The 14438-nt window shown below is 40.8% G+C and overlaps 1 protein-coding gene across 3 annotated transcripts in view; it reads left to right on the forward strand.

Moving 5' to 3' along the window:
* LOC126470266 (ero1-like protein) overlaps window positions 1-14438 on the forward strand; it is an 82279-nt gene that overhangs the window by 47092 nt on the left and 20749 nt on the right. For all 3 annotated transcript variants that reach the window (XM_050098005.1, XM_050098004.1, XM_050098003.1), the window contains 5 exons: window positions 5390-5578; window positions 5746-5792; window positions 5878-5970; window positions 6049-6307; window positions 6429-6582. In XM_050098005.1, coding sequence (XP_049953962.1) covers window positions 5390-5578; window positions 5746-5792; window positions 5878-5970; window positions 6049-6307; window positions 6429-6582 — 742 coding nt within the window. The remainder of the gene's footprint in view (window positions 1-5389; window positions 5579-5745; window positions 5793-5877; window positions 5971-6048; window positions 6308-6428; window positions 6583-14438) is intronic.

A 14438-nucleotide genomic window follows, 5' to 3' on the forward strand; every position in this document is an offset into this window, starting at 1 on the left:
ATAAAATTGACCTGCTTTCAGAAAAAATGTGTTGCATTGCTTATTGAATGTTCCTCATATATATACCTTGTAACAAAATAATTTAGTTCTCCCATTAGAGACCATTATTTTTTTAGTTACAACAATGTTTTGTTGGTAAATCATGACCTTCATTCATAAATTGAGCCAATGCCGTATTGTTTCCTTACTTGGCTACAACTCTTCAAACCTCATCACCTGCGATATTGAGTTCGTGTCAGATTGCTTGCTGAATGAAATTTCTCCCACTCCTTCCTGTTCCTTACATCATTCATCTTTGACAGGCTTCTGTTCACTGGGTCAGCTGTTTGGCTGATGTGCATCTTCCAACTAAAGCATTGCTCTGTGCATTTTCCATCAAGCTATAATTTTATGTTTTGTAATGCTTCATTTACAACAGACAATCTACTTTCCTCCAGTATGACTGACTACAGATCAGTGATATGGCCAACTGTTGCCAGGGTCATTCAGTAGGTAAAGCAACACTTTTGTTTCTCAAACAGAATGGTTTTATGCATGATTTAAATACAACACATTGTTCTCTGATTCTTTGACTATAACCCACATCTTCCAGTGTGATCTCCATTCAGTACTGTGAGCCTACACCACCTTAATCTGGTAGTTTGTAGACTGTCATGATATCATTCTGCTGGTCTGTGGCTCAACCAAGTTCTTGTTGCATCAATAATTTCCCCATCATTGTTGTAGCACTTCTTGTGGAGTCCATCCTTCAGTAATCGAAATAGATGGAAGTCAGAAGATGCGGGGCTGTTGGGCAGATGAGGAAGAACAGTCCACGAAAGTTTCGTGATCTCCTTGGGTGCACAGACTTGTGTGTGACCTTATATTATCGTGGAGGAGGAGAAAAGCATTCGCAGTTTTGTGGCCACAAACATGCTGCAATTGTTTCTTCAATTTCCTAAGAGTTTCGCAGTAGACTTCTTTCTTGATGGTTTTTCTATGAGGGAGGACATTGAACAGAATAACATTTTAATCATCCCATAATAGTGTAGCCATGATTTTACCAGCTGAGGGCACTGTTTTGTACTACTACATCGAAGATGATGGGTACTATCACTCAACGAACTGCTGTTTTGTTTCTAGCTCAAAGTAGTGAATCCACGTTTCATCACTTGTGGCAGTGTTCAACATGAAAATTGTCACCATCAGCTTGATGACAAGCAAGCAGTTTGGCACAGATGTTCCATCTTTCCTCTGTATGCTCTTCAGCTAGTCTTAGGGGAACCCAACATGCACAAACATTTGAATACACTAACTGGTGGACAACAGAGGTGCCAAGTTGAGCACTGAGTTATTCAGTTGTCATTCGTTAATCACCTCAAATAAGTGTGTCTTCATGTTGCAACATTGTATGCATCATAGCTGTGTGTGGTTAGTCTACACGTAGGTGATCAGATTTCCTTTCCCTTCTCCTTTTTCTGATGATGACAAATGATTCTCTCAGTGGCTTACTATACTTTTAGCCATTGCCCTGTGTCTGTAGCCATTCTGTAAATGCCTGTGAATATTTGTGATGGTCTGGTTTTTCACCGAAAGAAATTCAGTGACTGCTTTTTGCTTGCAACATGCCTCAGTTGTAGATGCCATTTTGAAGACTCGTTATGGGACTGCCATCTGCTTAGAGTTAGTAGCAGTACATGAGATGATGCAGGAATATTTAAGTATGTCACAAAAAAAATTACTATTTTTTTTATCCAGAATTGGCAAAGGAAAGAGTGTTGCCTCAGTTATTAAATGCCTGAACACACACACACACACACACACACACACACACACACACACACACACACAATTTCTAATAAGTGTTGTATCTTGTGTTAATGCTGTTTATACTACTAGCATTCTCACAGAAGATAATTCTGTACCTTACTATAGGGTGGCCTGGAGTCCTGTGCAACTGACATGGAGACACAAAAAAAGATAATGTCATTACAAATTATACATTGTTTAATTTTTTATCAGTTTGTGTGTGTGTGTGTGTGTGTGTGTGTGTGGTGTGTGTGTGTGTGTGTGTGTGTGTGTGTCAAAAAAAATTAGAAAATCTGTTTCCATTAAGCTTCTGGTTTTTGTGGGTAGTTAGAAATAAAACCAAATGTGAATTCTTTATTGTGTTAATTATTAGCATTAAATAAAGACAGAATGCTGAAAGCAATTCAATTTGCTGTGGGTATTGCACATTGATGGCACTTGAGCTAATAAATGTGTGATGTCACATGTTGTTTTGTGATCGTTGGCATGTCTTCTTGAGCTTGAACACGGATAGTGGGTTATATATTTTATAAACAGTAGAGTATAAAGAATTCAGGAGCCACAGGCTGTTCGAGCTCACATACCCACTCACAGGCTCCATGTGCCTGGAGGCACAGGTGGCTTAATGCCATCGTGCAGCCAGTCAAGGAGCTTGGGTATAGCGTATGCTGTCATATATGTTGGCCAAGTGCCTGTTAGCAGGAGTGGACAGATGGCTTGTGCCAGGGGCAGCAATATGTTGCTTATTTTTGTAATCAGCATCACTGAAATCCCACAAATCCCACAAACCCCTGGGCAAAGCATAGATATCCAAAAAGTGAACATTATTTTTCATTTCCCACTTCATATTTCAGTTTGTCGACACACTGTGAAGACATACAAACTCAAAACTCATGCAACCATTGTCGGCAAAGTTGGAACACGCTGAAAGTGTTTAGTTTGACCGAGTTGGACAAACGTGCCGCGTTCATGCGCAGTGGCCAGTAGCGCAGTTGCTTAGTATCGTCGTATAAACTAGGCTTTACTTTCATAGTAAATTTGCTTTTACGCAAGGTGAACTATGTGTGAGAATGTATGATGAATTTCTTAAATCATAGTGTTTGACTCTCATTTAAAAATTGACTCTTTGAGGATGAGCCAGTTAGAAGAATTTCAAGCCCAGAAGATCAGACATTAAACAATTTATTGGCACATTTGTATGATGTATCTTAAAGTGTAACAGGCGCAAAAAAGATCATTATATGTGAAAGCTTAGCTGCTCGTGCAGCCTATTAATCTATAGGTAGAGGAGAGCGGGCGTGGCAATTACGACAATAATCGCTCGCACTCCCATCACTTATGAATATTTTTATTCTCGCAGCATATAAACAATGCATGTAGCATAGAGTGCATACTACAGAGAACTAATCTGGCAAAGATACAATTGTTCTTGCTGCGGTATGGAGTGGTATTATTGGGGGCTGAGCTAGTGGTTCTATGTCTGCACATATCTTAGAGACCAATATTACATCTGAAAACTTTTCTTTTCTTGTAGCAACACTATGTATATTAATTTAAACCATTAACTTTTCCTATTTGTGTGTTCATGCTACTTAACAGTGATGTTCCTATTGGGTGACCACATCATGTACCCTATACTCTGAATATTCGCTGTCATTGGCTGGTGAGATCACGTGACATGAGCTGTAACTTGCTTACAAAAGTACGTTGCAATCTCGATTTCAATGCTTTGGAAAGTAACATGCAGTGTTTGGTGGTATTTGCATTTATACTTCTGTACTACAAAAATATGCAACATACATGTTGCTGCCCATCAAAGATCGTTCCAACCCCCCGCCCCCCCCACCCCCCCCCCACCCCCCCGCCCCCCTCCCCCCCCCCCTGCCCCGAGTTTCATTTTCTTAAGTGCTCAGAAATTCTACACTAGTGTAGGAGTGATGATGACTACTACAGTTCCGAGGGAAAGTATACTATGGAAAAAGTGTATTTTCACCTGGGAGAAAATGTGTTTTTAACTGAGAACTCTGGGAAAAATCCAGGAATTTTTTTTCCTTGTCCACGTATACACCCTGATTGTATGGCAGAATAAGTGTGTTAGTGGTACAGAATGAGAAAGATTGGTGTCATTGGAACAAAAGTTAAATGAGTCCATTTGAAGAAGTTTCGAATCCATTTGAGTTCGTAATAGTGATATACTATGTACACTGATTGATCAAAACATTATGACCACTTACTTAACAGTGTGTTAGTCAACCTTTGGAATGCATAACAGCTGCAGTTCTGTGTGACATAGATTTGACAAATTCGTGGTAGGCTTCTGGCGATATCTGTTGTGCGATTCCTGTAAATTATTGGCCAGTGGCTTGTAGGTGTGGAGCTGGCATTAGATAGTGCTCCACATGTGTTTCACTGAGTTCAGATCAGGTGAATTGGATGGCCAAGACATCAACATGAGTTCACTATCGTGCTCCTCAAACCACCATAATGATTCTCATCTTGTGGTGTGGACAGTTATCCTGCTGAAAGATGGCATTGCAATCGGAGTCAACATCAAGCGTGAAGGGATAGAGGTGGTTCATGATAATGTTTACATAGTCCACAGCTATCATTGTATTTTTGATTACTGCTATAGGTTCCATAGAAACCCAGGTGAATATCCCATATAGCATAATACTGTTCCCACTGACCTGAGTCCATAGTGTGGTCATTGTTTCAAACAGCCATTCACCTGGACGATGGTATATATGGACACAACCATCAACCTAGTTTAACAAGAAATGTGATTCATATGTCCAGATGATATTTCCATTGATCAATGGTCCAGTCTTGATTATCATGTGTCCACTGTAATTGTAATTGACAGTGTTGTAGGGTTGACATGGTAACATGTGGAGCTCACCCACTGCAGGGTCGCATTTCAGGAATACATCGAGAATGGTGTGCTTGCACACTTTTGGCAGCACCAGCATTGTACTCAGTCATCAGATCTGCCTCAGATGTCCACTTATCTTGTTTTACAGAACTTGAGCAAACCTCTGAACACCATATTTTGCCATGAAGCATCAATATCCAACAACAAGACACTTATTTTTGGTTTTACTGCCCTACATCCACTTTTCATAGATTATAACATCAGTAGCATAACTGCCAACCACATTCACCATTTTTCAATATGCTTGTTCACAGACACAGGGCAAAATGATCTACACTTAGATAAGGTCACTTATGTCAGTGTATTTCCTTATTTTCAGCCCCTATCAATGCTACAGTGATCCTCTGTTCATCTTAGCTCAACTTGTATACTTTTTTACCACAAGACCTATCTCCAGCGTCACCATATGGCAATAAATCTCTCAGTGTGTGTCAGTATTTGTTGGAAATGTTGGTTTAATCTATTATCTCTGTACAATTAAGATGTTTAAAGATTTTCTAGTGTTATTTTGCTCTTATTTAGAAACCAGAGTTTTCCTTATTGCAGGGTCTGTGTAGCATGAAGTATATTCTTGTTATGAAATCTATTTCTTCACCCAGTATGAGATGATTGATGTTCACATTGGGATAAAAGGTCCAAAGTTTTACAGTAAACTTGTTACTTTTATAGTGCTGCTACGTATGAAGATTTCAAACGTTGGCAAGAATATGACAATAAACAAGACAATTTCTGTATGTATGATGATGAGGATGATGAAGAATATGTAGATCTTCTTCTGAATCCTGAACGTTATACAGGATACAAAGGACAGTCCGCCCACCGTATATGGAATAGTATATACAAGGAGAATTGCTTTCGGTAAGTGTATCATTGAAATAGTGCAGTGATGATCCATATTTCTATCTCATATCTTGTGTATATACAGTATTATACATATTTTTCTGTAGAGATCTTTTTTCTCTCTCATTTTCACATGTAGTATATTCATTTTGAACTTTCTTTCTATGGATTCTTTTTTTCTGTAGCCCAAAGGACATCTATACTCCATACATACAGTCCTCGCATCTTAATGGTAAGCAAAACAGATGAAATACAGATGAAATACCTCGTGACAGCATTGTAATTGTTGTTGTCAAATCATGATGATTAAATTTCAGGCATGTGTCTAGAACAGAGGGCATTCTACAGAGCTATATCAGGTTTGCACACAAGCATTAATATTCACCTGTGTGCAAAGTATTTGCTTTCCGGTAAGTGTTTGCATATATTAATGGAATTACAACAAAATCTGAAGTTAATGTTCTGATAATATTGTTTAAGTATTGCAGACAGAGTTTCACTTGGAATTGATGAACCGGGAGGTAAATGGGGACCAAACTTGAGCGAATTCAAATTTCGCTTCAGTCCAGAAACTACAAATGGCGAAGGTCCAAATTGGCTAAAGAACTTGTACTTTTTGTATCTGTTGGAACTAAAAGCAATATATAAAGCTGCACCGTATCTCCGTGATGAGCTTTATTATACAGGTAATGAGGAAGAGGATCTTGAAGTACAGGAGGCCATGAAGGATTTTCTGAAGCTTGTCCAGTAAGAACAAGACAAATTTGTATAATGTTTATTTTACTGATGGCTTTGAAGTATCCTATTTTGAAGTTTTAAATTTCATACTCATGTTTAAGTGTAGCACTATGTGTGTTTTATCTTTTAGACAGTTCCCAGAACACTTTGATGAGTATGTGATGTTTTCTGCTGGTAAACAAGCTGAAAGGCTGAAAGCTGAATTTCGTGAACATTTCCGCAACATTTCGAGAATAATGGACTGTGTTGGATGTGACAAATGTAAGCTCTGGGGAAAATTGCAGGTAATTGATGTCTTTGGCCTGCTGCACTACACTAGAAAAATTAAATTGTGCTGAGCCCTTTCAACAGCTGAATGTCGCTCTCATTTTTGTGTCAAGTTAGCATCTGGTTTAAAATAAGTAAATTGTTTGTTCTGGTATGGCAGGCTGTTCTTTGATAACAGTCAACAGATACTTGCATGTGGACATATGTGCTTCTTAATTATGCTGTGTGCATTGTAAAGGATTTTGACATTAGTGATCTGTTTTGGAAAAGTGTCTTATGTGCAAAAATCTCCACATGAAATTAGAGGACACTGTGTTCTCACAGGCATCAGAGAAACTTGAAAGGAAAATGAAACAATAAATAGAAATGTTCAGTTAGCATATGGTCAAAGTAGTAATACCTCTTGATTATGGGCTACATATGCTTCTGCCCAGAAAGTGTGCATTGAAAATCTTATATGAAATTAAAATATTCTTTATGCATTTGCTAAATTGGTTGTAGTGTAGATTTGGCAAAATTATGTATGCTAGCTGTCACATTTACACAGCTAGAGAGTGTGAAATTGTTGTGAAAATTATAGAAAGAGGGCGATGTAAGGTCTTTCATTTTACAAATGATGAAGATTTTTGGTGCTGCATTTGTGACCATGTTGTTTTTATTAATAATGCTCTTGTTTGACTGATTCCTGAGCATCTATCATCAATCTGGTGCCCTTACCAAGTAGGGTTGATAGAGAGAGAGAGAGAGAGAGAGAGAGAGAGAGAGGGGGGGGGGGGGGATCCAATGAATAGTGGAGTGTTTTGTCATGGGATCGTTTAGTTAATGCAAGAGCTGTACAGAGATGCTCAGCAAACTCCAATGGCAGACACTAAAAGAGGGGCATTGTACTTCATGGTGAAGTTTACTATCGGCTTCATGGTGAGGTTTACTATTGAAAATTTGAAAGAGTACTTTCTGGGAAGAGTCAGACAACAAATTTCTTCTTCCCACATACATCTCACAAAATGATCACAATGAGAAAATTCGAGAAATTAGAGCATCAGGGATAATACAGAGGCTTGCTGACAATCATTCTTCCTAAGCGCTCTTTGCTAATGGAGCGGGGAAGGTGGGCAATCAGTGGTACCAGAAGTACCCTCCGCCACACACTGTCAGATGGCTTGTGGAGTATTGACATAGATGTAAAATTTAGAATGGTAAGTAGTGTCTCCCTGTGTTGAACAGTGTACAGGCAATTAGAAAGGTTTATAAATAGCTTTGTCCAAAAGCTAAACAGTTTATCATTCTTTCTGTATGCCTGCCCAATGCTCGGTGCCTCCTTTGTTTTGTGAGTAGTGATATATTCACCTATCAAGACACCACATCTGTACTGTCTTTTGTAGTTTGTGGTAGTAATTCTGTTATCAGTTTTGTCTGTCTCAAGGGTTTCTTGGTAGGACTGAATGGTAAATTTTTATGTCTCCAGTATTTCTTTAATTGGGATTGTTCTTTTTGAGAGGGCCGCAGACTATTTCATCATGTTCAGTTGTCCAGTCCAAACTTGTGCACAGAATAATAATGACATTGTTGACCATACATTGCTCTCACCTTGTCCGTGATCACCAGATAGTACTATATATACTCCTGGGACTTCTTACCTCTTTTGATGTACATTTATTATCTGGTGCACATGCTGGCATTCTATGAAATGTATATCCCCCTTGAAGTTTTGGCTTTGATTGAGGAGAAGATTGGAAAGATTTTAGTAAATTCAGTGCCAGTTCCTGTACCTTGTTTTCTCCATGGATATGTTGGACAGACTGGTTACCTGTAAACTTTTTCTTTACCATCTTTAGTGATCTGAGCATTTCTTGATGAATTAGAATATCAACATGACTGTACAGATCAATCTGCGGTACAATATTTTATAATTTTTCACAGTATGTCTGTATTGTTAAGAGGGATGGATAAAAATTAGTGGCAACACTGCTATAACATGAAGGATGTGCATCAAATGGCATGTGTGCTGTCTGTAGCTGATAGCAGAAGGTCAGCTGAAGTAGTGCAGTGAGTGACAGTGGCTGTGTTTGAGATGGCTGTAGTGTGTACTGTCTGAGAGTAAGAGGGGCCAGTTAAAGCACCCTAACAGGATGTTTAGGAAACTGTGTGTGGATAAAGATTGAAGCTGCACATGGTTGTAACACACACAAATGTTTTCAGGGACTGTGTGAGGTATGTGGTGGTGCAGCATTGCCATAGCAAACAGTGGTGAGATGGGTGGAAGTGTTTTGCGATGGCAGGGATGTTATTCAAGATTGGTCCAATTTGGGACAACCTCAATGAACAACATGGCAGTTGGGTGCCTTGTGTCCCTAATGGATGTGGATCATTGATGGACTGCGCACAAATTAGCCACAGAGCTAGGTGTTGATCAAGGTGCAATAGTGAAATTTTTATGCACAGTCACTACCGCAGGGAGGGTGAAGACTTGCTAGAAATGACAGTCACTATGCTCAAAACCTGGGCTCAGTCATACAAATCGTGTGTATGTGTGTAAAGCGACAATCCAATGAATGGAAATGTTCCTGCTTCTCCTTGCCCACAGAATGTGCACTGTGAATCAAAGTGATCGTTATTGTGTCTTTCGATATCCATGGGTTAATCCTGCATCATTTTATATTGAGAGGGCAGACAGTCACTGCAACCTACACCTGCAGTTCCTTGCAATATCAATCCTCGTCCCACACTGAGAAGAAAGCAACAGCACCATCTAGCACTGCATCCCATCAGCCTTCGTAACAATCCATGATGCCACAGAGTGAAGTTCATGCATGCAGGAGTTCCTGTGTATATGGGGATGGCAGGTACTGTAATATCCTCCATATTCACCCAGTACGAGTCTGTATGATCATGACCTGTTAAACAAGATGAAGAAACCTCTTTGTGACATTGCTACGACATGGGGGAGACATCATCCGTCCCCACAGGGGGCCCCACAGCTCTTTTGTGGGTATGTACCATACTGCCATTGGTATTGACCCTCATATCGTACAGGCTTGTGTTTGTTTTGGTTAGTATAGCTCAGTGTTGGATAGACCGTCAGTGCTAGAGCACCTCGTGTTTCTGTTGCTAAGAAACCGAGTACACTGTTCGTTTGTTGTATATTTTTATGAGCTTCCAGCAGGAACAACTTACTTACTTATTTACAGATACCTGTGTAGTTACTAGATTATTTTTGTAATTTCTTGCGTGTTCGAGTGCCTACTAGGCACAAGCTTTTATTTTAATAACAGTGTAGCGTACTGTACCGCTGCTGCTATTGACCCTTATATCAACACTCGGATCGTACAGGCTTTTGTTTGTTTTGGTTAGTGTAGCTCAGTGTTATTTAGACTGTTAGTGAGAGAGTACTTTGAATTCCTGCTGCTAATAAGCAGAATACACCGTTGGTTTGTTGTATATTTTTACAAGCTTCAAATGGGAGCAACTGCTGTAATGTATAGGAACTGTGATTGCTGTGTACAGATGTGAGCCGAGTTGGCGACCCTTCACTCGCAGCTCCAGGCTGCGTTGGTTTCTGTCACCCAGCTTGAGGCTGCTGCCAAGGAGCATCACTGTGAGGGGTCCGATGCGGGGATGCAAGAGATGTCGAGCATGTCGCCCGTTTGGTCCACTGCTGTGGCCACCCCGGGTACTGCCTGCACTGAGGTTGGCCCCTCACACGTGGTCAAGTGGGAGATCATTCCAAAGTCTGGCAGGCAGTGAAAAACTTTCTGAGGGGCCGATCGTAGGGCCTCCCCGGTTCATTTGACGAACAGGTTTTGGCCATTATCTGTGGCTGACAATGTCTCTGAGCTGGATGCAGTCGTCCACCCTGTTCCAGAAGAACAGAAGAAGCTTCTCAGCCTGCAGTGTCTGGGCACTCACAGAGGGTGGGTTTGCTGGTAATTTGGAGTTCCAACATTAGGTGCGTAGTGGGGCCCCTTAGGAAAAATGGCTGCCAAGGGGGGGGGGGGGGGGGGGGAGAAAGGAAGCCAGTGTGCTCTCCGTGTACATACTGGGGGGAGTCATTTTGGATGTGGAAAGGCTGCTTCCAAATGCCATGAAGAGTACAGGATGCAGCCAGCTGCAGGTGGTGGCTCATGTCAGTACCAATGATGTATGTTGCTTTGGGTCGGAGGAGAGTGTGTCTGGTTTTGGGTGGCTAGCAGAAATGGTAAAGACTGCCAGTCTTGCTTGCGAGATTAAGGCAGAGCTCACCATCTGCAGCATCATCAGTAGAACCGACTGTGGTCCTTTGTTGCGGAACTGAGTGGAGGGTCTGAATCATAGGCTCAGGCGGTTCTGTGACCGTGTAGGCTGCAGCTGCCTTCACTTCCGCCATTGAGTGGTGGGTTTCCAGGTTCTGCTTAATAGGTCGGGAGTCCACTACACACAGGAAGTGACTACATGGGTAGCGGGGGCTGTGTGGAAGAGACTGGGCGGTTTTTTAGGTTAGAAGGCCTCTGGGAACCACAGAAAGGGCATCCGTCTAAAAGGGTACAAGTAAAACACAGTAAGTTAGTTGTAGAAACAATTGGTATTGTAGTTGTAAATTGTCATAGGTGTGTTGGGAAAGAACCAGAGTGCCAAGCCGTAATAGAAAGCACTGAAGCTCAAATAGTTATAGGTACAGAAAGCTGGCTAAAGCCAGAAATAAGCTCAGCAGAATTTTTTTCTAACGATCCAACAGTGTTCAGAAAGGATAGATTAAGTGCAATTGATGGTGGAGTATTTATTGCTGTCAAAAGTAGTTTGCCTTGTAGTGAAATTTAAGTAGATAATTCATGTGAAATAGTATGGATAGAGGTTATACTTGGCAATCGGACTAAACTATTAATTGGGTCGTTTTACCAAACCCCCGACTCAGAAGATATAGTTGCTGAACAGTTCAAAGAAAACTTGAATCTCATTTGAAATAGGTACCCTACTCATAGAATTATAGTCGGTGGTTACTTTAATCTACCCTCAACATGCTGGAAAAATTATACGTTTAAAGCCGGCGGCAGGCATAAAACATCATCCGAAATTGTACTGAATGCTTTCTCAGAAAATTATTTTGAACAATTAGTTCATGGGCCCACTCGAAGTGTAAATGGTTGCGAAACCATACTTGATCTTTTAGCTACAAATAGTCCTGGACAAATACAGGTATTAGCAACCACAAGGCAATAGCTGCTAGGTTGAATACCATAACTCCTACTACCACCAAAAAGAAACGGAAAGTATATCTGTTTAAAAAAGCTGATAAAAATTCTCTTAACGCCTTTTTAAGAGACAGTCTGCACTCCTTCCGATCTGATCATGTAAACGTAGAAAAGTTGTGGAGTGATTTCAAAGAGATAGTATCGACAGCAATTGAGAGAGACATACCACATAAATTAATAAGTGATGGTACTGATCCCCCATGGTACACAAAACGGGTCAGATCGCTGTTGCAGAAACAGCGAAAAAAGCATGCCAAATTTAAAAGAATGCAAAACCCCGAGACTGGCAAAGTTTTGCAGAAGTTCAAAATATAGCGCGTATTCAATGTGAGATGTTTTCAATAATTTCCACAACAAAACTCTGTCTCAAAATCTGGAAGAAAACCCAGAGAGGTTCTGATCATACATAAAGCACACCAATGGCAAGACACAATCAATACCTTCACTGCGCGATAACAATGGTGAAGTCACTGATGACAGTGCCACTAAAGCAGAGTTATTAAACACAATTTTCTGAAACTCCTTCACCAAAGAAGACAAAGTAAATATTCCTGAATTCCAGTCAAGAACAACTGCCAAGATGAGAAACATAGAAACAGATATCCTGGGTGATGCAAAGGAGGTTAAATCACTTAGTAAAAGCAAGGCTTCTGGCCCAGATTGTATACCAGTCAGGTTCCTCTCAAGAGTATGCTGATACAATAGATCCATATTTAGCAATTATATACAACCACTCGCACACAGAAAGATCCATACCTAAAGACTAGAAAATTGCTCAAGTCATACCAATACCAAAAAAGGGAAGTGGGAGTAATCCATTGAATTACAGGCCCATATCACTAACGTCGATTTGCAGTAGGGTTTTGGAAAATATACTGTATTTGTACAGTATGAAGTTCCTTGAAGAAAATGATTTATTGACACGTAGTCAGCATGGATTCAGAAAATATCATTCTTTCGAAACACAACTAGCTCTGAGTGCTATCAACAGTGGATGTCAAATTGATTCCATATTTTTAGATTTCCAGAAAGCTTTCGACACCGTTACTCACAAGCATCTTCTAACCAAATTGCCTGCCTACGGAATATCGCCTCAGTTGTGCAACTGGATTGGTGATTTCCTGTCAGAAAGGTCACAGTTCGTAGTGATAGATGGAAAGTCATAAAGTAAAACAGAAATAATATCCGGCATTCCCCAAGGAAGTGTTATAGGCCATCTATTGTTCCTGATCTATATTAACAACATAGGAGACAATCTCAGGAGCCGTGTTAGATTGTTTGCAGATGATGCTGTCATTTACCGTCTTGTTAAGTCACCACATGACCAAAATGAATTGCTAAATGATTTGGATAAGATATCTGTATGGTGCGAAAAGTGGCAATTGACCCTGAATAAAGAAAAGTGTTTATTTATGCACATAAGTACTAAAAGAAATACACTAAATTTCGATTAGTCACACAAATCTGAAAGCTGTAAATTCAACTAAATACTTAGGGATTACAATTACAAATAACCTAAATTGGAATGATCACATAGATAACGTTGTGGGTAGAGCCAACCAAAGACTGCAATTCATTAGCAGAACACTTAGAAGGTGCAACAGGCCTACTAAAGAGACTGCTTACACCATGCTTGTCCGCCCTATTCTGGAGTATTGCTGTGCAGTATGGGACGTGCATCAGATGGAACTGATGGATGAGATCGAAAAAGTACAAAGAAGGGCAGCTTGTTTTGTACTATCGCACAGTAGAGGAGATAGTGCCACTGACATGATATGTGAATTGGAGTGGGAATCATTAAAACAAAAGCATTTTTCGTTGCGACGGGAGCTTCTCGTGAAATTTCAATCACCAGTTTTCTCCTCAGATTGTGAAAACATTCTGTTGGCACCCGCCTACATAGGGAGAAATGATCATCATGATAAAATAAGAGAAATCAGGGCTCACAAAGAAAAATTTAAGTGCTCATTTTTCCTGAGTGGAACGGTAGAGAGACAGCTTGAAGGTGACTAATTGAACCGTCTGCCAGGCACTTTATTGTGAATAGCAGAGTAATCACATAGTTGTACATGTATGTGGAGTTCCCTTTTATGGTGACTCAGCTATTCCCCAAGTTCTGCTATTCCTTGACGGTCTTGTCTTGCTTTCTCACTGTCCCTTTTTTACGGCTTTTCCTGGTGACCATTGGGGTTTGATCTCCCATTCTAAATTGTTTCTGGAGTGTGAGTCTTTTGGGGATGAACTACCTCCCTAGCATCCATAGCATGGTTCCTCTCACCTCTCTTCCTCCCCCCTTCCCATTCACTGTAGCCTCCATTGCCGCCCCTCCCCCCACTGTTAGGTCACCAGCATGGTAGCCAGTCAGTGTAGCGGGGCTGTTACGTACCAACCTGCCTGAGCCCCCCGACGACATGGGGATCACACTTCTGGTTCGTGAGCTGTCAGTGCCTCATGTATGTCTGGGAGTGGTTGCTCATTTCTTTGGTGCATCGGAACTCCTGACAATGACCACCGTGCCAGATGGCCCTTGCTGCAGCTGGATGGCACCCCTGGGGTGAGCCCCTGATGAGACTTCCCACAATTCCCTTTTTGCCCTTGTACAGTGTGTTCATGTGGTGTTCTTTATCTAGAGCCCGGGTCACAATGGG

The sequence above is a fragment of the Schistocerca serialis genome, chromosome 3 (assembly GCF_023864345.2).
Source record: "Schistocerca serialis cubense isolate TAMUIC-IGC-003099 chromosome 3, iqSchSeri2.2, whole genome shotgun sequence".
Lineage (NCBI taxonomy): Eukaryota > Metazoa > Arthropoda > Insecta > Orthoptera > Acrididae > Schistocerca > Schistocerca serialis.